General features: G+C 37.2%; 1 protein-coding gene across 10 annotated transcripts in view; it reads right to left on the reverse strand.

Annotated features, from left to right (window-relative positions):
- Positions 1-23587, reverse strand: part of LOC111507144 (NFX1-type zinc finger-containing protein 1) — a 90156-nt gene that overhangs the window by 43213 nt on the left and 23356 nt on the right. For 5 of the 10 annotated variants that reach the window (XM_074178909.1, XM_074178911.1, XM_074178917.1 and 2 more), the window contains 4 exons: positions 20042-20176; positions 18167-18394; positions 17384-17575; positions 9026-10875 (listed from right to left, as the gene is read on the reverse strand). In XM_074178909.1, the coding sequence (XP_074035010.1) occupies positions 9026-10875; positions 17384-17575; positions 18167-18394; positions 20042-20176 (2405 nt within the window). The remainder of the gene's footprint in view (positions 1-9025; positions 10876-17383; positions 17576-18166; positions 18395-20041; positions 20177-23587) is intronic. The other 5 variants (XM_074178913.1, XM_074178915.1, XM_074178912.1 and 2 more) reach the window with 5 other exon arrangements.

Genomic DNA, 23587 nt, shown 5'->3' on the forward strand with positions numbered 1-23587 from the left:
ACAAAGTTCTCCGAGACAGCTAGTATAAACGTAACATTGGGCACCTTATATCTCCATAGAGAGGAACAATTCTGTTTTATCGTCATTTCTATTGGACAATTATTGCATGAATTGTTTCATGATTTTTTCGAATTTCTCAAATATTTCCGTGTAGTATAATGTGACTGATATTCAATATATTATCAGTGCTGGCGGAGATAACCTAACTCAAATATTTTCAAGATGGTGGCACTACTGAATATACTTGAAATAGGAGTCAAAAAAATATTTTCTACGATCAGTTACTAACCAGTCGTGACGGGTCGTCGTCTTTGAATACTTTGAAGAACTCGCAACGAATGCACCCTTGGAAAAACAACGCCACATACTCTACAAGTGTTCCAGAATTACGATAACACTGAAATATCTTATGAGAAATGCATTTCAAAGACTGAAAGTATCATCATATTTGATCTTATATCACCAGTTATAATATCCGATATCATTCATAAGGTCAAATTCGTGGAAGAGGCTCAGACCATATTCAGGCATGACATGTTCCACTCTCTTATTCAGAAAGATGGAAAAATTTTACCTTTCGTTTGAAAAATGTCCTTGACTTCGGGCCCATTAGTCAAGGACTAATATGATTATGCCGTTGGATAGCTAAGAAAAAACCCTGAAACTTTTTCAGATTTTTTTTTAATGCATTTGGTACTTGGAAGTTATTTCGTTGTTTCCTACTTTTGGGATTTCTGGTACATATGAAGATGTAAAATAACTGTCATATTACGCGGCACTCAATGAATATCTAATGATTCCAACTTAGTCGGTAAGAAGCGAGCCAGACCTGGATTTCTTAGTACCTGCATAACTGAAAAAGGAAGATGTATTTTACCTCATTTTGACTTTTTCCACAAATTTCAATTTTAAATTGAAGGTGAGTGTTTTAGTATTTCTGATACTACTTTTGTATTTTCATCAATAATTTCCATGGAGGATTTTTCCTGACAAAATTAGAATCATTTCTGTGATACCTGTCATATGTGTCACGTATAAAGGTAATAAACACGTCCAAATCTTTGAGTACCCAACTCTAAACCGTTTTGATCATTTCTTTAAATAATATCTACAGTGTTATGGCTTTTTTGAATTCATGTAATAAATTTGCATTTATTTTTCAAATCTGTCAAGAACAACATAGGTGTGAACAGCCGATAAGGAACGAATGAAAATAACTTCCTTTCCTAACTGACCCGTCGAACTTCGTGCTGCCTTAGAATTAATAAGTGTTGTGTTGAGTCATTATCTGAGTTATATAACCTTATTTATAACGTGTTTATGAAATACGAAGTTGGGCCATACTAGTACGTCTAGGTCATACTGTCAAAAAACAGTAGATTGATAAAGAGAAACAGTATAGAATATGTTTTATAAATGCATTCTACATACATGGTGATTTACGCTATTTACAGTCATTAGATTATCATTATAGAAAGTAAATTGAGTTACCTGTAGGTTTTATCTTTCAAACAGTAGAACAGTAACTCAAGGGCCAAAACCAGAAATCTATAGCAAAAACAGTAAGGTACCGACGACAAATAAGGCCAGTCTGCTAATAGAGCCAATTCGAAATAGTATGGTTAATATTAATACATATTTCTAGCAGGGGGCGCAATCTACTAGTTCCCTATGCCTCCGAGACTCCGAGATCAAAATTTTTCAGTAGCCAGAGTGATTATCGTTTAGCCAGTCGCGTATATTTATTTCGCCTCGCATATTCGATCCCGCGCATTTCTGCCTATAATATCAGGTAAGTTTTGTTTAATTTCTCTGACCCAAAAACTATTGCTCAATGTACCGGTTATATTTTTTGTTAGTTAGTAACAATGATTTGAGGCTACTATTTTAAAAAAACATAAACTGCAGGTTATGAAAATAGTTCTTAATAAGGCCACTTGAATGACCTTATTAGGAACCTGCCGCCTTAAATAAAATAAGTAAATATTTTGTTTTCAGCATAATGCCTAATAAAAAACGAGCCCAATGGACGGAAGAACAACTAGTAGATGCCATTAATGCTGTGAGGACTGGTATGCCTCCATATAGGGCCGCAAATGTGTACAATATTCCCAGACGTACTTTACGTACTTGGACGTCATCCGATTTTATCTGAACAACAAGAAAGAGAGTTAGTTAGAAGGATAGGACGATTGTGCGATGTAAGAATGCCTTTAACTCCAAAAATTTCACGAGAAAGTGTTTAACATTTTTCAAGGAAAACAACATTCATCACAATTTTTCGAATCTGAAGAAAATAGCTGGAGAAAAGGGGTTGAAATGTTTTTATTCCAGACATCCCGATGTATCAAAACGACGAGCGCAGAAACTGAACCTAGCCAGAGCTCAAAAAATTAATCATGAAGTTGTAGATGATCACTTTAAGAAGCTCGGAACTACTTTGATCGAAAAAAATTTTTAGGGCAAGCCGACCCAGATTTATAACATGGACAAAAAAGGGTGCCAGTTGACCCTTCATCATCAACAGACTATGCTGGCTCAGAAAGGAGCGAAGCGAGTACATCTAGTGGCCCCTGAACATGGAGAAAATCTATCAATTGTAGCATGTGCTAATGCTTTAGGACAATGTATTCCACCGCTCATCATCTATAGAGGTGTACATTACACCTCTATAGATGATGGTATATTACCCTACCCGAGGAGTCCAAGATTTTAATGGCAAAACGAGGCAGTATGACAACAGATGCTTTTATAAAATGGCTTGAGCACTTTTCTAAATTTAAAAGTCCGGGGCCAGTTTTATTATTCTTCGATGGAGCTTCCTCCCACTTAGACATTCGTATTGTTGAAGCTGCAGAACAATATGAAATCACTATGTTTTGCTTACCAAGCAATAGAACCCATGAACTGCAGCGCGCGACAAAGCTGTCTTTAGAAGTTTCGAATCGTTTTGGGACGAACAGGTTTTGAATTTTTGGGTGAATCATTCGAATGGACGAGCCATTACAAGACCTAGATTTGGAGAAATTTTTACACCAGTTTGGTTGAAGTCGATTTTCTCTGAAAACATACTATCTGAGTTCAGAGTGACAGGTATATGACCGTTTAATCCAAATGCCATCCCGGAGGCAGCATTTGCTCCCAGTGTTCTCACACATCGCGCCTTACCTGACAATATATTGGAAAAGGATGTTGGTGAAAATAGCCAAATAATCACTGAGTCAGTTGCTGGTCCTAGTGGTATCAGTAAAGTAAATAAGTCTGGGTTATTAAAGAGCGACAGTGACTTATCTGGATCATACACGAGTGATTTGTCAAGCGATGAAATTGAAGAGGAATTTGGTGTTTTGGAAACTTTGACCGACGAAGATAGAGCGGAAGAAGAGAAACGAGAAAGTGATTCACAAAGCTACGAAGCACAAAATGTAAATATAGAGTCTTCAGCAGAAAATAACAGAGCAAAAGAAGATAAAATAAATAAAAGATCAAAGAAAAGTGAAAATAAAGAAAAAATTCAAAGATTTTGATGTGAGCTTCAGCGAATCTGGGTTTTTCGCTACTCCTGAATTTAAAGTTTCTGTTAAAAAACGCCGTCCAGCAATCAACTCGAAAGCCCAATAAGTTACTAGAGATTTGTTTTCCGCTGCAACGAAAAAGTGTAATGAAGACGAGAAAAAGAAAGTAACAATGAAAAAGGATCTGGCAGAGAAAAAAGGAAAAAACATAAGCAAAGAAAAAATACAAGTGAGCAAAACAGAAGAATCCTGGTTCTGCTTCATTTGTAATGAAGAAAAAATTTCAGATGCAGGAGATGTCATATGTGCGGCACCTATGTCCACAAAAAGTGTGTAGGACTAAGAAAAGAAAATAAATAGGTTTTTGTCTGTCCAAGGTGTTCCTAAATAGAAATTTTGAATTTTAAGTTAGACTTTTTCTTGTTTTGCAACTGATTTTAGTTGAAAGTCTGTTAGATATTGAAATATTTTCAAGTAAATTGATGGTTTCTTTAGTGTTCTTATTGTTTTTACCAAATAATAATTATTACTTCACCATATTCTTTCGAATTCCCCAACTTTGTTGACTAAATTATTACTGGCCTTATTATGAACCCAGTTGCCATATAAGGCCAATATGCAAGATTCTATTTTTTCCTCTCAAAATTGATTTTTTATTATTTTAATGATCAACAGTTATTACGTTATACATTACAGTTGATACAAACCAAGTTTTCAGGAATTATTTCACAAAATAAAATATTTCGATCAAAAGAATACTGAGGTGGCCTTATTTGGCGTCGATACCTTAGACCTGGCAACACAGTGCACCTCTTGTGCGATTTCTTTGACATCTGCAGTGGATTGATTTTCAATATTCCGCAGCCTCATTACATAATCTGCCCAAAAAATAAGGTGAATGTTCAAATTTCGCGGGCTACGTACATTTGATTAGCGATTTTTTTATTTTTCATGTTGGTACACTCGTTTTAAACATATGTTCACAGTTTCAGCTGTTTAGCATACTAAGTTTGTTGGTGAGTGGCATAAAAGTTGTCTCTTTCTCTCTCTCTCTCTCTCTCTCTAGCTCTCTCTCTATCTCTCTCTCTAAATTAATGGACGTTGTTTCCGACTCGGGCGCATTTGTCCGGGCTCCTTCTATCAAATTGACGTCAATTTGACAGAAGCTTCGCTGGGGGGGGGGGGCGCAGCGGTCTTGCTCGAAGCAATGCTGCCACCCCTTTTTTGTCACACTTTTTATAACAAAAAACACAGTATTTTTTTTATTGTCGCCTCCTGCTCAGGAGACCTTTTGATTTTGTTTACATATATTTATTGGGTCGCCTCCTCTTCGGTAGACCTTCGGATTTTTAAATTCACATATATGACCCCTTTACGTAGTTATCCGAACCACCCCGGCCTGGATACCAGCGTTTAATAAAGGGGCCTTCAAACTTCATTTCAGTATATATTCAATGTGCTAGCACAACACAAAACGGAGCCTCACGATAGCACGAACTTTATCAGCACGTCCGTCCACTACCATGGCCGCCACGAGACTCCCACATAAAAGTTTTGCTTGTTCGACATATTTATTTGCTATCGAAAAAACGGATCAAAAAATTTGCATCAAATTTTGTAAAAAATGGAATTGAGTGCTCAAAAACACTCCAATCGTCCCAAAGGAAGAGCCCAGGAGAGCCAAGACCAAGAAAGCACGCCAAGTTCAATGAAATGTCAATATTTGGCTCACTGTTTTCTTCGAATATCGTGGCGTATTTAGTCAGGAGTTCTTGCCACATGGTCGTCCTGTCAATATAAAGAAGTATTATCTTGAAGTTATGGGAGTTTCGTGGTGGCCGTGGTAGTGGACGGACGTGCTGATGATATCTGTCCACAAAAAAGGTACGCAGATGCCAAGTGCTATCGTGGGACTCCGTTTTGTGTTGTGAAAGTCTATTGTGGTCATTATTTAAATGTGTGAGAGTTTTATAAAAAATTAAGAATGAGGGCCCCTTTATTCACGCCGGTATCCAGGCCGGGTGGTTCGAATAACCACGTAAATGGACCATGTATGTGAATCCAAAAATCCGAAGATCTCCCGAAGAGAGGACGACCCAATAAATATTTATGTGAAAAAATCATAAGGTATCCTGAGCAGAAGGCGACAATAACATACCATATTGTTTTTTATTATAAAAAGTTCGACAAAAATGGAGTGGCAGCATTGCTTCGAGCAAGACCGCTGCGCCCCCCGCCCCCGGCGAAGCTTCTGTCAATTTGATGGGAGGAGCCTGGACAAATGCGCCCAAGTGGGAAACAACGTCCAACAAATTTAGAGAGAGAGAGAGAGAGAGAGGTCTTGAAGTTATGCACTTGCGAGAAGCAATTCGAAGGAAACGTCCGGTATTGTAGAAAAACATTCGTATTGCTTGTTCGTGACTTCTTGGCCAAAAACAACACCGTAATCATGCCTTAGCCACCATATTCACCAGATTTGCGACTTTTTCCTGTTCCCAAGACTGAAGACGTCTATAAAAGGACAATATTTGGCGACGATTGGAAAGATAAAAACCGAATCGCTGAGAAAGCTCAAGGATATACCAAAAAGTGCATACCAGACCTGCTTTGAGGTTTAGAGAAACCGCTGGCACAACCGTATTATATCTTAGGGAGATTACTTCGAAGAGAACAGAATATAAATTGATGAATGAATAAATATTTTTTGAGAATGAATATAGTTTAAAAAACCAAGAAACACGCTTTTGAAGAATATCGAACTGAAAAGTTCTGAAAAGTATTATTGTGAAAAAAGCGACGGGCGCTTGACTTTTAGTTCGAGGTTCTTTAAAAGCGTGTTTTTTAGTTTTTTAAACCATATTTATTTTTCATTTTTTAGTTTCGTATGCTATAAAAGCGTGTCTTTTAGTCTTTTTAAACTATATTTATTTTATCTTAACTTTGGGATCAATCAGCCGTACATTGTTTAGAAAAATGACCATTGATATTTTCCGATTCCGGGGAGGGAGCCTGAAAATCAGCTACCAAGCCCAAGAAAGGCGGCAGGGGCACAAAGGAGGTTTACAAATACATGTAAAGTGAGTTCGAATTATATCAAGGAGGTTACTTACGTACAACGCCATCTGCCCGCGACTATATCAAGCAACAATCTCGATAACAAACTGACAAACTAGCTAATATAAAGCATGTAATTAAAGTGTGGTAAAAATGAAAACACACCTTATTTTTTTAAGAAACCTCGTACATCACGGTTTCGTTGTGAAAAACTCGATTATTTTCGCTTGCGGCGTTGTAAATAATAGTGTGATGGATATTGCTGACTTTGCTTCTATCATGGTAACAATTATTCACGGGTGTACGATCACAAATGTCATCACCTCCATTATCTCCGCGCGCACCATAACAACTGTCATAACATAACAAACCAAACGTCGATAATCTGTTAATGGGCTTGTTTCATGCTATGGAAAATGATACTGGTTTGCTTATAGACTGATCGAGTTAGGGGTATATTATACTCATCAAACCTAATCGGCCCCAAGATCTCTTTATATTTGCAAAAAAAACCAATTCGAAAAGCAAGAATTTAAATTGGCCGCGTGTCTGTTGACCAATAAAATTGATCGTGTCTAGAGCGGAGTTGCCAAGTGTATTGGTTTTAAATATCCAATCACAGATCTGATGATCCAATTTGACAGACGTCATTTTTGTTATTGTTGTCAACTCGGTGTGAAAACAACTGTTACAATTATCTAATTACAGAACGTTTATTTTTTTAAAAGGTAGGTCTCGGCGAGTGCCTATTTTGCTGCATATTCCGTGTCATTAGTTTACATTCTGAAAAATATGTTTCAGGTTATTTTGGGATTGAATTTTACCATTACTACCTTGGCCGAGCTAAAATAAAAATTGAATCAAAACTTTCCATCCTTCGATAAAATACAGAGTCTGAAATGAATGTCATATAAATAAAAGGGACCTACTAAATATACCACCTACCGTTTAAATTTTTCATTCTTCACTTCGGTACCAAAGTATTGCAAAATTTCAAATAAAATTCATCGATCACTTCAAAATCGACTCTTGGTAAGTTGTCGGAGTCAGCTTTAACAAAACTAGGCTCAACATTCATTTTGAAATCAGTTTAACAAAAATACGAAATTATGTGTAGAAACCATTGACATTAAAAAGAGCACATTTTCGCATACACTACAGAGGGCGCTGGCTGACTGGATGACGATATGGCTAATATGCCAGTAACGTTGAATTTCTTATTTTTGGTGGGTGGCATGAATGCATAATTGATTTATTTTATTAGGGTTCATGAACATTCGAAAACCATTTGAAAATATAGCTCATTAAATTCTACTTAGAACCATATTTAGATATAATTTGTACTATATCAGTTATCAAGGCAAATATCATTGTCCATTTTTATGCTTAATTCGTGGATTCAACCGATCTTATCATTATGTATTTATTTGTTTGCTGGCTTCATTTCTCATTAATTGAAACGTTAACGGGTTCATATACACTTCCATAATTGTATTGATAATTATAGGCTTCGTGAATTTTACGATTTGGCAATGTTGATTATTCCTATTGTTCCTATTGGTCAATCGAACAAGAAGTGGGAATAGAAACGTGACTTCACCGCCCTATCACATTCGATATTTAATAATTAATTACAAGAAAACTACGGTACTTGGAGAGCTGAAACAAAGTGCACTGTTTTTCAATTTGAAATTTCTATCAAGTGACCTATAAACCAAAAATCATGAAACAAGCCCATTGCTTATTTTTTCTTGATTTTACGAACGTTTCAACAGATGTTCTGCTTTTCTGTGGGGAGACAAGTCCATCATATCAAGAATCGGTTCTGCGGTTTTTAAGTGGAAAATAATGTAATTAACAAGATTTTGCGATTTATATATCTTAAATGCTAAGAGTTCTACTTTCTATAGAAAAAATTAGACTGATTATTAGCTCATATAGGTTGTTCTTAAATGCTAAGAGTTCTACTTTCTATAGAAAAAATTAGACTGATTATTAGCTCATATAGGTTGTTCACGCAAAGAAGAGAATGACGTCACAAGATGACAAGTTACGGCGTTGCCAACATGTGCACTATTTCGAACTTTCAATTTTTTTTGTACCGTTGATATGTTTTATTGCTATTATCCTTACTTACTTTCAGTATTTGTTGGGACTATTTCGACAATGCTTTAGGCATATCTAATATACGGAGGTCTCATCAAAAGAAATGATTAGTTCTGAAAAGAAAAGAAAGACTGACAGTTTTCGAGTTTTTCTCGATTCGGCAACGTCTGAAATTTTACTAGCAGTTTAGCAACTTACAAAATGAAATATTACTAGTTTCATTGCTGTTGAACGCATTTCAGTGAGAATTTTAACGTTGTTATATTGGATATACAAAATTACCAAAAATGACGTCATTCTCTTCTTAACGTGAACAGCCTAACTTTCCATTTTGCCACATAAATACTTACCCAATTGCTGAATGGTGATACAGCCGAATATGCCAAATTAGGAATGAGCCAATTTTTTATGTCGTCTCTCTCAGCATTTTCAAACCAAGTTCCTTCAATATCTTTCACGATTCCGTTAAATAAAGAAAAATCTAAAATACTATTATATTTTCTTATTTCATCGATTGTCATATCGAATTTCTTCAGTTCATTCAAACAAATAGTTACTTCTCTTTGTGTTTGATAAAACGCAGGGCTTTTCGTCCTGTTTTTGCTTTTGAGATTGAACTTTTCAAGTGTTGTGTTTTTTGATTGTCCTCCGATACGTAAAAGTTTTTTAGTACTTTTCAGAATTCCTTCCAGGAATTGATCCAATGCATGATTAGTGAAACATATAACCAACAAGGGCGTATTATTATACCAAATACTATGATTTTTCAACAGAGTATGCGCAATTTTGAGACCTAAAAATGTTTTTCCAGTTCCTGGCGGCCCTTGTATAACCGATATTTCGCTTGTCAAAGCAGCTTTCAAAGCAATATTTTGTGAATCGTTGAGACCATAAAAATTTTGGTGATGTTTCAAGTACACAGTGGGCATGCTCTTTCCATCTATAGTTAACATTGTATGTAAATCCATATATTTTGGCAAATGTACTTCTGAACTGACGTCTATAATGTAACTTTCCATTGGAAAATTGTCCTCTGTGAGTCTTTGCAGAGCTGTTAAAACATGATAGTACGGTTCGAAGTATACTTTACTTTCAACCATTATATAATCAACATTATATTTTACAGCCAGATTTTGATGTCCATCAAATCCCACTACTAGTTCACCTTTTTTTATCATTTCAGGATCTCTTTTGACAATTTTTGCAAAAATGATGCTAACAAATTGATCGTTACTGAAGCAAACAAGTGATCCGAACATAAACTGTTTAGAATTTTCATATTTCAGAGTCTTCTTCTCATTACTGAAATCAAATTTTATTCTGAAACATTTCAACTCATTGATATTCTCTTCACATAAAAAATGGATCTTCTGATGAATTTTTATATCATCATAACGTTTCGAATCGGATTTCTCCAAGTACTGACAAATTCCCCTTCTTAGAGGTGCTACGAAATCTTCCCTTAGTAATCGAAATTGTACGTCTAAATAGTGTTCAACATTTCTATAAGGGCCCTTGATTTTGTTTCTTCTGAGAAATGGTTCTTGTTTGACAATAACCTCAAGAATATCTGGAATAACACTGACCGTTCTGAAATCGTTAGGAGGAATCCAATCATCTTCATTGTTATTATGATGATGTTGAGTAGCTTCCAGATGAAATTTTTGTTCCATTTGTGATTTCATACTCTCTACTTTCTGAAACAACACTTCGAATCCGTTCTTTATTTCTTCAGAAATATGAATACTTTGTTCTGTTTCCAAAATGGGTAGAGTTCTAACTAATGATTTCAAGATATTTGGAAGAATTTCAGAAGCTAAAGTTGGTGTACTTGTCATATCTCTAAAAATGTCTATGAGATTGTACCAGAATCGGTCGGAATCATTCCAGAAATACTTGGTATTTTTCATTTCGCGTTGGTCGTGGTATGGCAAACTTGTAATGAAGGATTTTAATTGCTTGGTGTAAGATCCATTTGTAAAAACAGTTTTATATATGTGTATCTTCGAATTATCGAAACTGCTTTTAGAAACCTTACTTAGTATGTGAACTATCAAAACCAAAAAATCTCCAGAAAGGTCGTTACTTTGTACGAGATTTTTGAAGCCAGCTTTATCATTGAAAAGATTTTGTATCACTTCTTCAATATCTTCATCATCACCTAACTTTTCGGCAAGTTTAAATCCCATTCTCCTAGCGCCTGAAACATTGAAATCAGTACAATATTCGCAGTATTCAATAATTACTATCAAATGATTCAATTCCATTCGATTTGATAAATTGGTTAAGGCTTTTGCGGCCGAGATTTGGCTACGATACGTGGATGACACCTTCATTATCTGGAGACATGCGAGAGACAGACTGAACCTATTTCTAGACCACATAAATACTCAACACCCTAGCATCAAATTCACTATGGAAACTGAACAGGAACAACGAATAGCTTTCTTAGATGTACTCGTCGAAAGGCGTGGCACAAGACTGACACATAAAGTGTACTGAAAACCGACATATATCTGCATGAACTTTCGAACCACCATCCAAGTCAAAAACGGGGAAATATCAACACCCTGACGGAACGTGCCCGTAATATACAGGCTGATTCACGGTGGATGGCACATTAGACGTTTCTAGTGAACCAGACAACGGATCACTTTGAAAATTCAATGGAGGGCATATTCGGACATTCTCTAGCCAACTAAAATATTTTCGACAATGCGGTGTTGCCGCTTCTATTAGAAAGCAGTAGCAACTTTGATTTTTCAAATGGAACACTCTGTATATAATATTATTTTTGGAATCTCCAACAATTGCCCGACAACTTTTCTTGATATTTCCCTATACCTATCTGTTACCGTTTTCGAAATAAAAATTAATTTCAATTTTTTTCTTCGAAAATCATGACTTCTAAAAATGCCGATATCTTTTAGTTAAGAAATACTATGATATCGAAATTTGGTGTGGAGTTAGGTGATACTTGGACACTTCCCACACGTCAGCCTAATCTCCGTTACTTCAATACAGGGTGGTAAAAAAATACAGTTTTTTCGTTTGCTTGAAAAAGTTGCTGAAATTTGCTTTCTTTCTATGTATATCATACCTATATACCTAACTAGTCAAGTTTCGGACTTATGAACATTTATTTGTGAAAATGTCCCTTCAGAATGGTATTTCCATTCGGTATTTGGTAAGCAGGCCATGATTACTATTTGACAGTAGCGTTGTGACATTCTCCTAATAATATCGACATTTTCGTCACTTCAGAAGTTGCAAATACCTTCAAAACGATGGAACAAAACTATTCAAACGAAGTTCTTATGAATTTGTTTATTATTTTTGGACAGTGTGACAAAATTATCAGCAGAACATGTAGAAAGTTCAATGAAATGTATTCGAATCTACCGCCAATGAACCTCAAGAAATTTATACGAATTCAGAACAATTTCAATATGTTTGGATAAAAAGCACCAAGAAACTTGAAATTGGAAATATTGATATGAATAATTATAAAAAAGTAAAACAATCATGTGGAATATTTCAAAATATGTTCGAATCGCTGGCAAAATATTCAGGTAACTTCTGGATGTTAATGACTCCTCGTATATCACATACCTCAATTTGTTGTTCATCAACATGCAGAAGACAATAAAACTAAATTTTTCTTGAAATCCGGCTTCTTTTGTGACGTGAGGATTTTCACTGGACCAATAATGACGATTTTTTCTATTGAAAATCCCTTCTCTCGAAAATTTCGATTCATCAGTCCAAATAATTTTATTTAAAAAAAGTGGATCTTCTTGAATGCGTGTCAACAACATTTCACAAAATTCTACTCTCTGTTGAGGATCTTGAGGCTTCATTGCTTGAATTTTGATGAATTTATAATCATGCATTTTATGTCTTCGCAAGATTCTTTGAACCGATGAATATTTTATACCCAAATCTTCTTCAGCACTTCTTATCGATGACTCGGGAAATGCGTGAAAATATGCTAAGACATTAATCTGGTTGTCTTCGAAAGTTACGGGTCGAGGCAAGTTTCTTGGTGCTTTTAAAGTTGATCCAAATGCATTGAAATTGTTCTGAATTCGTATAAATTTCTTAAGGTTCATTGGCGGTAGATTCGGATACATTTCATTGAACTTTCTACATGTTCTGCTGATAATTTTGTCACACTGTCCAAAAATAATAAACAAATTCATAAGAACTTCGTTTGAATAGTTTTGTTCCATCGTTTTGAAGGTATTTGCAACTTCTGAAGTGACGAAAATGTCGATATTATTAGGAGAATGTCACAACGCTACTGTCAAATAGTAATCATGGCCTGCTTACCAAATACCGAATGGAAATACCATTCTGAAGGGACATTTTCACAAATAAATGTTCATAATTCCGAAACTTGACTAGTTAGGTATAGGTATGATATACATAGAAAGGAAGCAAATTTCAGCAGCTTTCCGAATTTTCAATAATATACAGGGTGTTCCATTTAAAATAATCAAATTTCAGCAACTTTTTCAAGCAAACGAAAAAACTTTATTTTTTTACCACCCTGTATTGAAGTAACGGAGATTAGGCTGACGTGTGGGAAGTGTCCAAGTATCACCTAACTCCAAACCAAATTTCGATATCATAGTACTTCTTAACTAAAAGATATCGGCATTTTTAGAAGTCATGATTTTCGAAGAAAAAAATTGAAATTAATTTTTATTTCGAAAACGGTAACAGATAGGTATAGGGAAATATCAAGAAAAGTCGGGCAATTGTTGGAGATTCCAAAAATAATATTATATACAGAGTGTTCCTTTTGAAAAATCAAAGTTGCTACTGCTTTCTAATAGAAGCGGCAACACCGCATTGTCGAAAATATTTTAGTTGGCTAGAGAATGCCCGAATATGCCCTCCATTAAATTTTCAAAGTGATCCGTTGTCTGGTTCACCAGAAACGTCTAATGTGCCATCCACCGTGAATCAGCCTGTATGTGAACGGGAACACCTACAAGGAGCATATTGGAGCATCTTCAAGTGGCTTTAAGATCGAATAGATACAGTGTAACCGAGATCAACAATGCCATGAAACTGAAGACTTCTTCAAGTCAAAATAGGGAGGAAACTCATACGGTTTTACTTGCATTTCTACCGTACATCCCTAGGGTTACAGACGAAATCGAAAAAATTTTAAGGAAGCATAACATGAAAACAGTATTCAAGCCCACCAGGAGAATACAACAAAGCCTGAGATCTGCGAAAAATGAAAAAAATCCACTATCAGCTGGGGACGTATATCGTATACCATGCACCTGCGGAAAATTTTATATCGGTATCACCAAAAGATCCATGGGTACAAGGCTGAATGAACATCGGAGAAACTGTAGATTAGGTCAAATAGAAAAATCGGCAGTTGCAAAACACGCGTTCAGTGAAGGAGATCATACGATACTGTTTGAAGATGTGAAACTACTTGCACCCGATTAAGGATATCACAGTCGGCTTGTACTGGTAGCCATAGAAATCCATAAACATACGGAAAACTACAACAGAAAAGAGGAAGCGATAACGCTCAACGGGATTTGGAATCCCATACTGAAAGACGCTAAGGTGGCAACGGTGCAATGCAATGTAACGTCATAAACAGGTAAAAACACTTCGGCGAATAGCAACGCATCAGTTAGAAAGGCGGGCTACCTGAGTGAACATAAATACAACTTACGAACTAGAAATCACCATAGTTGAGTTGTTCTCGAGCATTCGAAGAAGTAACATGCTAAAATGAATGAAATCATCGACACGTTTGTCGTCAACGCTAGTAGAGAAAAAAGAGACATGGTTTTAGCCATGATATCTAATTTATTGGACTTATACGAAGTCTCCCCACAAGAACTCGTTTCCACGCACATATTAATGCGTAGACGAAGGCAGGAACTTGAACAAAAAAGAGCCTGCGGTTATGAATCACCAGATGATATGTCAGGCTATTCCTCTGAAGAAAGCCTGGAAGAAGAGGCGACCCTTAATAAAAAACGCTCAGCGGAGACAGAATCTCCCATAAAACAACTACAAACGAACAAGATTAAAACGCAGGCACAAAACGCGGCGTCAAAAATAGGAAAGACGGAAATCCCGCCAAGAAAATGTAAGAAACTCAGGGTCAACCACCCTGAAAACAAAGAAAATCAGATATCCTATGAGGCTCCAAAACCTCAGCAACCCGAAGAAAACCTTCCATCTGAAGAAATGGAAACTGAAATACAAGACGAAGCGGCTGCGATGTCTAATACAGCACAGGCAACGGGCCCTAAAACAATCAGACCACCACCTATCACAATAAGACGAAAAGATAAGTGGACCAAATTTGATGAAATAGCCGCAAGGGAGAATATAAAATTCACGAAAGCGGTAAACATCAACGACTGAGTAACGCTAGCCCGGACGACTTCAGAAAAATAGCCAAAATGCTAGTCAAAGAGAGCATCCCGCACCATACATACACAATGCAGGAAGCAAAACCACTGAGAGTTGTACTTAGAGGCGTCCCTGAATTCCTTAAGATTGACGAAATCAAAGACCATCTGAAAGACAAAGGCTTCGACACTATATCGGTAGCCAGGCTGAGGAAACAAGCCAAAAAGCCACTCCCGCTAGTATTGGTTCTAGTCTCCAGGAAGCAGAACCATATATACGATGTCAGGAAAATTCTAAATGTCAGAGTGAAGAGCGAACCTCAAAGACCGCGGAAAACAGTGGGGCAATGCTACCGCTGTCAGAAATTTGGGCACTCGCAGAAAAACTGCAAAGCAATCCCAGCATGCTTGAGATGCGCCGGCCGCCACATGACGGCTGAGTGTAAAAAACCAAAACAAGCTCCAGCTAAATGTTTTAACTGCAAAGGGGACAACCCAACTAACTACCAAGGATGCCTGGAGCATCCTAAGAACACCAAAGCCAAAGACCCGCCAGCCCAAACAAAAAGGCCGACAGAAACAAATCTGATCAAAAACGGATACTCATACGCGAGGGCCGTTAAAACTACAAACAACAGTGACCCCAGCTCGGTTGACAGCCTATGCACGGCCTTTGACAAGCTACAGGCCCTGCTGACGAGCTTCCCCGTTCTACAAACTATGTTGATGGTCAACCCCCCACCAGCTAAGACAAACTGAACGGCGAGTCTTGGCCTACACCTGCCGATATAAAGGAGATGTCTCCCAGCGACCTGTCCACCTTCCTGGAAAGGACAGGATGGACGACGACCTAGGAGGACAACTCCTCGGGAGGATGTACAATGGGTCACATGTGGCCTAAGTGCGTGGGCTTACACTCACCCTCCCTACTCTACAGATACAGATACAGAACACCTCAAAGACCTCGCCACGGGGTGAGATTACAGCAATCTCGAGGCCACGTGAGTGCTATTCACAAAGAAAAGTCCCTTGCCAAGAGGGACACCCCAGGCGGCGAGAGAAATCTCGGCCGCGCTCCAAAAATAACATACAGATCCATATAATAAATCACGATGAAAGAGTCAGGGATTCAATATTCAAAACTCGCCTGAAATTAAGATGACCACCGCCTAGAAATCACTATTCATCGGTGAACCATCAAGATGAATAAACCTCTGAAGAAGCCAGTCAGTCGTTCAGGCGAAACGTTAGGATACAGTAACAAACCACGATGGCCTTCAAACCCGAATCCATTCGATTTGTTCAATATCATTTGATATTAACATAGGTAAAGTAATAACAATCTATTAATAGTTTCTGTCTGCGCAGTAGTTCAGAATACGCCTGACCATGCTTTTGATTTGTTCATTGCTTTTCACTGTTTGTCGAGAGCAACAACAACCTACTCCCCTATTCAAGTAATACTTTATACTGAGATTTTCACTGAACAGTTCACAAAACCACAACACTTGTTTCACTGTACAGTAGATTCCACGTGTTCATCTCAGTATGAACACGTCTGAGGAAGCTATTATCAAGTATCGGCCAATTTCATCATAAAACCTACTTCACCTACTGTACTTCTATCATGTATGAAAAACTAGAGGATCATCACTGTGATTCGAAAACTGACACTGCTCTTTTCTTGAATGACTTGCCTGTATAGTAACATTTTCGATTCAGTGAAGTGAAAATTGTAGCCTTTGCATAAGCCTTTCAAGTGAGTTGAAGTTGAACCTCAGTGAGGGATTGCATTTTATTGTCGGCCTCACCAGTCCAGAAATCTGCAACTTGAGAGGGTTGACCTTAGATCGGCGAGATCTCCGAAATTACCCGTAAATTTTTCGAGAATTAACATAACAAGCATCTTTGTCCTACGTCCTCTTCATTTTCCTGAGTATGAACCTTCATCGACGGATTGAAAGACACAGAGTCCTTAAGCTAGGTAAATACCAAACGATACTTTCTATATTTATAGCTGTAGCGGAGTTGTAGACTTCAAAACTGCTCGAGAAAGAACAAAAATACCTACAGTTAGTTGAGAAGGCTATTCTTCTCCAGAAAAGCAACATGGAATGAGGATGTTAACAAATTGATACGAACCATCTACAAGCAGAAGAGAAAAGTGAGGTACCTACGAATACCAAAACCTTTCCGTATCTATGTATTGAAAGTTGTATGGGGACGACATCTGATTAACGGAAAAACAGATTTTTCAAAGGTAAAGTAAAGATTATTCAGTCGAGGTAAATACATAGTTCAACTCACTGTCAGAATTTTCTCCTAGTTCTGAACGACCTTCAGTTCGTCTATGTCTATCTCCTCTTCTTGTATTATTTCCAATATCAACATTATCCCGGCTCTGATCTCGACCTCTGCTCTGATCTCGACCTCTACTCTGACCTCTACCTCTACTTTGACTTCGACCTCTTCTCCACCAGTTGCCTTTTCCACTAGAGTCTGAAATGATTAGTATTATTATTTACATTAAGAACAACTGTTTCCATCTGAAACCCTGGATCAATCAGTTGGAAATTTGAGCATGAGGAGTGGTTTGCCTTTGGAATATGTTTCAGATCGTAGACAAAATCACACCATAAATTTACTCGTTTAAATGCAATAAATTCAAGAAATTTAATGTCCGTTAACCAACTGAAGCTTTATCAAAACGAAATTCGTGCGGCAAAGTCGTTCACCTACAATTTATATAAAATTATAAGTCCCGATAGATCGGATATGGAGTTCTAGCTCGTCGTCAATGTCGGATGACTCAATCATACTGAGTGAAACGTCTAGTACCCCGAAAGGACAAAATTGAGTCCAGCTAGTCCTAAGATTTGTCTGTAGTTGATTCCGCCACCGCGCTATCTGCATACAAAATCAGAAAGCAACTCTACAAAACATACTTCGGGGTGAGAGTCAAGATAATAATCATATTGAGGAAAGAGAGGTACCTACGAAATGGTGACAATACCAAAACATTTCTATATTTGTGTATTAAAAGAGAAAGTAAGGATTATTCAATCGGGGTAAATACATAGTTCAACTCACTGTCATAATTTACTCCTCGTTCTGAACGACCATCAGTTCTTCTATGTCTATCTCCTCTTCTTGCGTCATTTCCAATATCAACATTATCCCGACTCTGATCTCGACCTCTACTCTGACCTCGACCTCTACTCTGACCTCGACCTCTACTCTGACTTCGACCTCTACTTTGACTTCGACCTCTACTTTGACTTCGACCTCTTCTCCACCAGTTGCCTTCCCCAGCAGAGTCTGAAATGATAGTATTATTCTTTACGTAAAGAACAATTGTTTCCTTCTGAAACCTGGGATCAATCAGTTGGCAAATTGGGCATGAGGACTGGTTTGCCTTCGAATGTAAATTTACTCGTCAGTCGGTAGCCAAGCGGTTCGGTGTGGGTGCTTTGTTCACTCACTCGAATTGACTGCCGTGTTGGTCGGCGGTTCAAGCTCTAGTCTGAACGATCGATCTTCACTTGCTACCGTCCAACCCGTGTTAGGAATCACACGTTAAAAGGTAAGACCTCGTTAATCCTCAGCTCGCACAAGTTTCGACTTCTGAGGGTTGTCGTTCGTAGGGGTGCGACAGCTGGTTAACGGAAAAACAGATTTTTTTTAATGCAATAAATTCAAGAAATATGTACTAGTGGTAACGGAGACTGAAACATCTCTGGTAAAATCTCTGGTCAAAACGGAATTCGTGTGACAAAGTCGCCCGCCTACAATTTTTATAGAGTCATGATTCCCGACATGGTCAGGATAACCACCGACAGACCGGTTTGGTTAATGAAGTTCGGGCTCCTCGTCAATGCCGGATGACTCAATCATACTGAGTGAAACGTCAGAGTAGCCCGAAAAGACATAATTCGATCCAACTGGTCACCAGATTCGTCTGTAGTTGAATCAGCCACCGCGCCAGAAATGGTACCAGAAGTAAAACATTTTGGTATCTGTGTATTGAAAGGGTAAGTGATGGTTATTTAGTCGGGGTAAATACATAGTTCTACTCTTTGCCAGGATGTCCTCCTCGTTCTGAACGATCATCAGTTCTTCTATGTGTATCTCCTCTTCTTGCATTATTCAGAATATCAACATTATCCCGACTGTGATATCGACCTCTACTCTGATGTCGATCTCTACTCCTACCTCGACTATGACTTCGACCTTTTCTCCACCAGTTGCCTTCTCCACCGGAGTCTGAAATGGTAAGTCTGTATATAAAGAAATTCATAGTATTTATTTTGTTTCTAATAAAAGATGTATTCTTGTAGGCCTTTTTCCAACCCCAAAAATACTACTGATGAGTCCATCTGAAACCCTGTATCAATCAGTTGGAGACCTGGGGCATGGAGACTGGTTTTGCCTTTGAAATATGTTTCAGACCATAGATAAAATGGCACCACAATCTATATCTCTCCCAACTAACTAAACAGTAGGCTCTGGTAAACGACTATCGAAAAACAACTACTTCTCCGGCTAATACCACATACACACAAACGCACACTAGTCTAGTCAGAAGCTTTGTAGGATTGCTACCACGACATCTGCAGGCAATGTCAGGAAGCAACTACACAACACATACTCCGGGGCGGGAGTCAAAATAATTAATATATTGGGAGAGAAGAGTTGCATACAAAATGCTCAAGTTCTGGTGAAAATATCAACCATTCTCCGTATGTGTGTATTGAAAGTAAAATTAAATGCTCACGTATACGGGGTGAGTTCACAAGCTACAATCCGGGTTTTTCACAAGCAGCTAACCAGTCCAGTGCACTCAGTACACTAGCTCAGTTAGCTGGTGTGAAAAAGCTTTGGAGAAAGTTGAACTGCCGGTGACTTCACACACCACTTACCGGCTAAGGGTTATTTAGTCTGGGTGAATTATATAGTTCAACTCACTGACAGAATTTCCTTCTTGTTCTAAACGACCATTCGTTCTTTTGAGTATTCCTCTTCTTGTATTATTTCCAATATCAACATTATCCCGACTCTGATCTCGACCTCTTCTCCTCCAATTGCTCTCCTCACCAGAGTCTGAAATGAAAGTATTGTTCATTACATAAAGAAATAGTATGTTTTTCTAGAAGATATATTCTTGCAGGCCTTTTTCTAACTCCAAAAATACTACTGATGACAGGAGAACAATTGTTTCCATCATTTCAAAAACAATTGACATTATTACAGTATTGCCGACTGTATGTCAATTGGGAACAATTTATAGGTAACTCTGGAAATTGGAAAAATGGGACATTACATTCGAAGAAAACACATAATGTCATTACACGAATCGAACTCTGTATATCGAATTATTGTTTTAGAAAACAGCAAGTTCAATTCAATTCATTGTCCCGAGAAACATCGAATACTTATAATTAGGAACACCTGCTAACCACTAAATATGATCAAATAACAGTGAGATATGCAGATAATTCACAAATAGTACAACAGCGCAGAAAATCAAGTTATTCTAATCAATTGGGTATAATAGAAAATAGGAAATTTTGCTATTTATAATTTTTTCATTTGTTATACAAATTTTATAATGAATCAGTGCTTCACTATTTTATTTGGAATTTAATCATTTATTAATGATGCCTTTGGGCTATATCAACTTTTTTCCAATATAGGTTCTTTATGGTCATTTGGTTCATCAGGTAGCATGAATATAAAAACGTAACACAACGAAAACAACAAGTTAATAATGAAATCTAATGAACGAAACATTGCATTGCAAATTGGTTCATATTGATATCTACTATATAAAAATGGATGTTTGTTGGTTGGTTGGTTGGTAAGTGATAAACTTCTACATCTCTCAACCGATCGTGATGATACTTGACATGTTAAGTAATTTTTCATAGAGGTTTTTAGGCTATCAATTTTTCTGTAACCCGCCACCAGATGGCACTGTAGAACAATTTTTTTGAAAACACTGTTCTATAACGCTGCGCACGCCTAGGTTCGTTGATTCTGATTCTGTCAAAATATTGGAACAGCAGCGATACAGCAACATAGTACTAGTATAATATAAAACAGTATTGAAACTTCTTCTGCCTTTTTTATATAATTATGAACGCAGGCGGTAAGGCAAAAAAACGAAATTCGACAATTCTAGTTATTGGCGAATATTTCAAAAACAACCACTGATATTCTTGATCTGAAAACAGATCATTCTAGTTTGTTCACTTCAAGCGACTACAAAAATCGATAAAGAGAACTAGAGGTCCGTATTAAAAAAAATGAAAACTGACGAAATTCAATACAATCTTTGAACCCCTATTTTTCCCCTTGGGGGTGGAAATTGCTGATTCCCTTTTTTAATGCTTATTTGCGTTATACAAATAACCTACTTGCATATTTCAAAATTGTAGGTTAATTAGCTGTACGTTAACATAAGAGCGAGCAGCAGCTACTAATTAATGATTTTACTTTAAAAATACAGTAACTGAAAAAATATGCCAACACTAAGTAATGAATAGCATCGAGAATCGAATTATGTTACCCATAAAGAAATTCGCAAAACTAACACAACCATCAATGACGTCTGCCCTCACGCGTTTGCCCGCGTTCGGGTCGCGTTCTCGGCGATGGCGCTTCATTGCTCAGATCGCCCCTCTACCCCTGCGCATCTTCCCCCGTCGTCTTACAGTAGACACAACGCGTAATGTCTTACTGCGTTGCATCAAGTTAATCTTATCGAGATAACTTTCAAACGATTCGTCCAAATTACTTGGTGTGAAAGGCAATGTTCATCTATATTGAATACCTAAAATTATAATTGTATCAATTTTTATAAGAATTCATTCATTCACCTATTTTTATTTCTGAAATTATAAAACAACGATAAAAATAAAAACAACAATAAAAATTAATTGGCGCTCCGGGACGACTTCATTGATTCCAGTGGCGCATTTGCTTTTTCAGCTGCAGGAACAGCCGGAAAAACCTGCAGCACTACATCTTCTGAAGATCTTGATCTGCCAATGTCCTCTCTCTCATAAAATAAAATGTAGGGTGTCTCCAGAGGCTCCAATAGATTCAATACATTGCCAGAACACTTAGTGACATGACTATTGTCAAACTTAAACCAGTCCGTTTCGTCTTTGACCAAGGCGTAATAATGACCAAATTTAACGTCAGAACCACAGTGAACAATGACTGCATGAATATTATAATAGTGATCTGCTAGATTGAAATGTTCATCTATTTCGAACCTTCGAAAGAGTTTCTTGCTTCCGTCAGAGGTTGAGTCTTGTTTGAAGATCATCAGTGTTATTATTAGATTGACTGGTGCCTCAGCTACACTTGTTTCCTTATAGCAGTCAGTTAGTTTAGCGAATGTTTGGCAATACAGTCGATCATCACTTGTTAAAAATTCCATTTTCAGATGATTTAACAATAACCTCTGCACGGACTGGTTATTAGTCATATTAGGAAACGCTTGATGAAGTTCAAGAAATTCACATTTATTTTTGCTACCTTTTGAACATTTACTACAAAGTAAACAAGTGAGGATTTTTCCACCAAAAGATTTACAAACACAAGACGAGATGGACTGTACGGAATCATTCAATCAAGAGCGGTCAGGAGTATTGATTCTGCTATTGTTTTGCCCAAGGAGAGTATTCAACAAGAACCCCAAGAATTCGGACCAATCCTCTTGTTGTCCTAACGAGTATTTAGTGGATTTCAAAGACTCCAGGAAATCGGTTGGAGGGAAAGATGATACATTCTTACGAAACTGCAGCTGCATGAACAGGTGTTTGAGTTTGATGAATAATTAGGAAACATTCCCGTTCTCGTTCATCATCAAAACCTCGTTCTTGAAATTGTGCATTGTAAAAAAAGTATCTTATTTATTTGTATGGCTCAGTATTTTGCATATTGTGGCTACCACATACGAGGTAGATACAGGCTGATTCACGGTGGATGGCACATTAGACGTTTCTGGTGAACCAGACAACGGACCACTTTGAAAATTTAATGGAGGGCATATTCGGACATTCTCTAGCCAACTAAAATATTTTCGACAATGCGGTGTTGCCGCTTCTATTAGAAAGCAGTAGCAACTTTGATTTTTCAAATGAAACACTCTGTATATAATATTATTTTTGGAATCTCCAACAATTGTCCGACAACTTTTCTTGATATTTCCCTATACCTATCTGTTACCGTTTTCGAAATAAAAATTAATTTCAATTTTTTTCTTCGAAAATCATGACTTCTAAAAATGCCGATATCTTTTAGTTAAGAAGTACTATGATATCGAAATTTGGTTTGGAGTTAGGTGATACTTGGACACTTCCCACACGTCAGCCTAATCTCCGTTACTTCAATACAGGGTGGTAAAAAAATACAGTTTTTTCGTTTGCTTGAAAAAGTTGCTGAAATTTGATTATTTTGAATGGAACACCCTGTATATTGAATTTCACTAGTTCGGACTTC

This window comes from Leptinotarsa decemlineata, unplaced genomic scaffold, assembly GCF_025532065.1.
Source record: "Leptinotarsa decemlineata unplaced genomic scaffold, Ldec_3_MD MMD2_tig00004307_RagTag_RagTag, whole genome shotgun sequence".
Classification (NCBI taxonomy): Eukaryota; Metazoa; Arthropoda; class Insecta; order Coleoptera; family Chrysomelidae; genus Leptinotarsa; species Leptinotarsa decemlineata.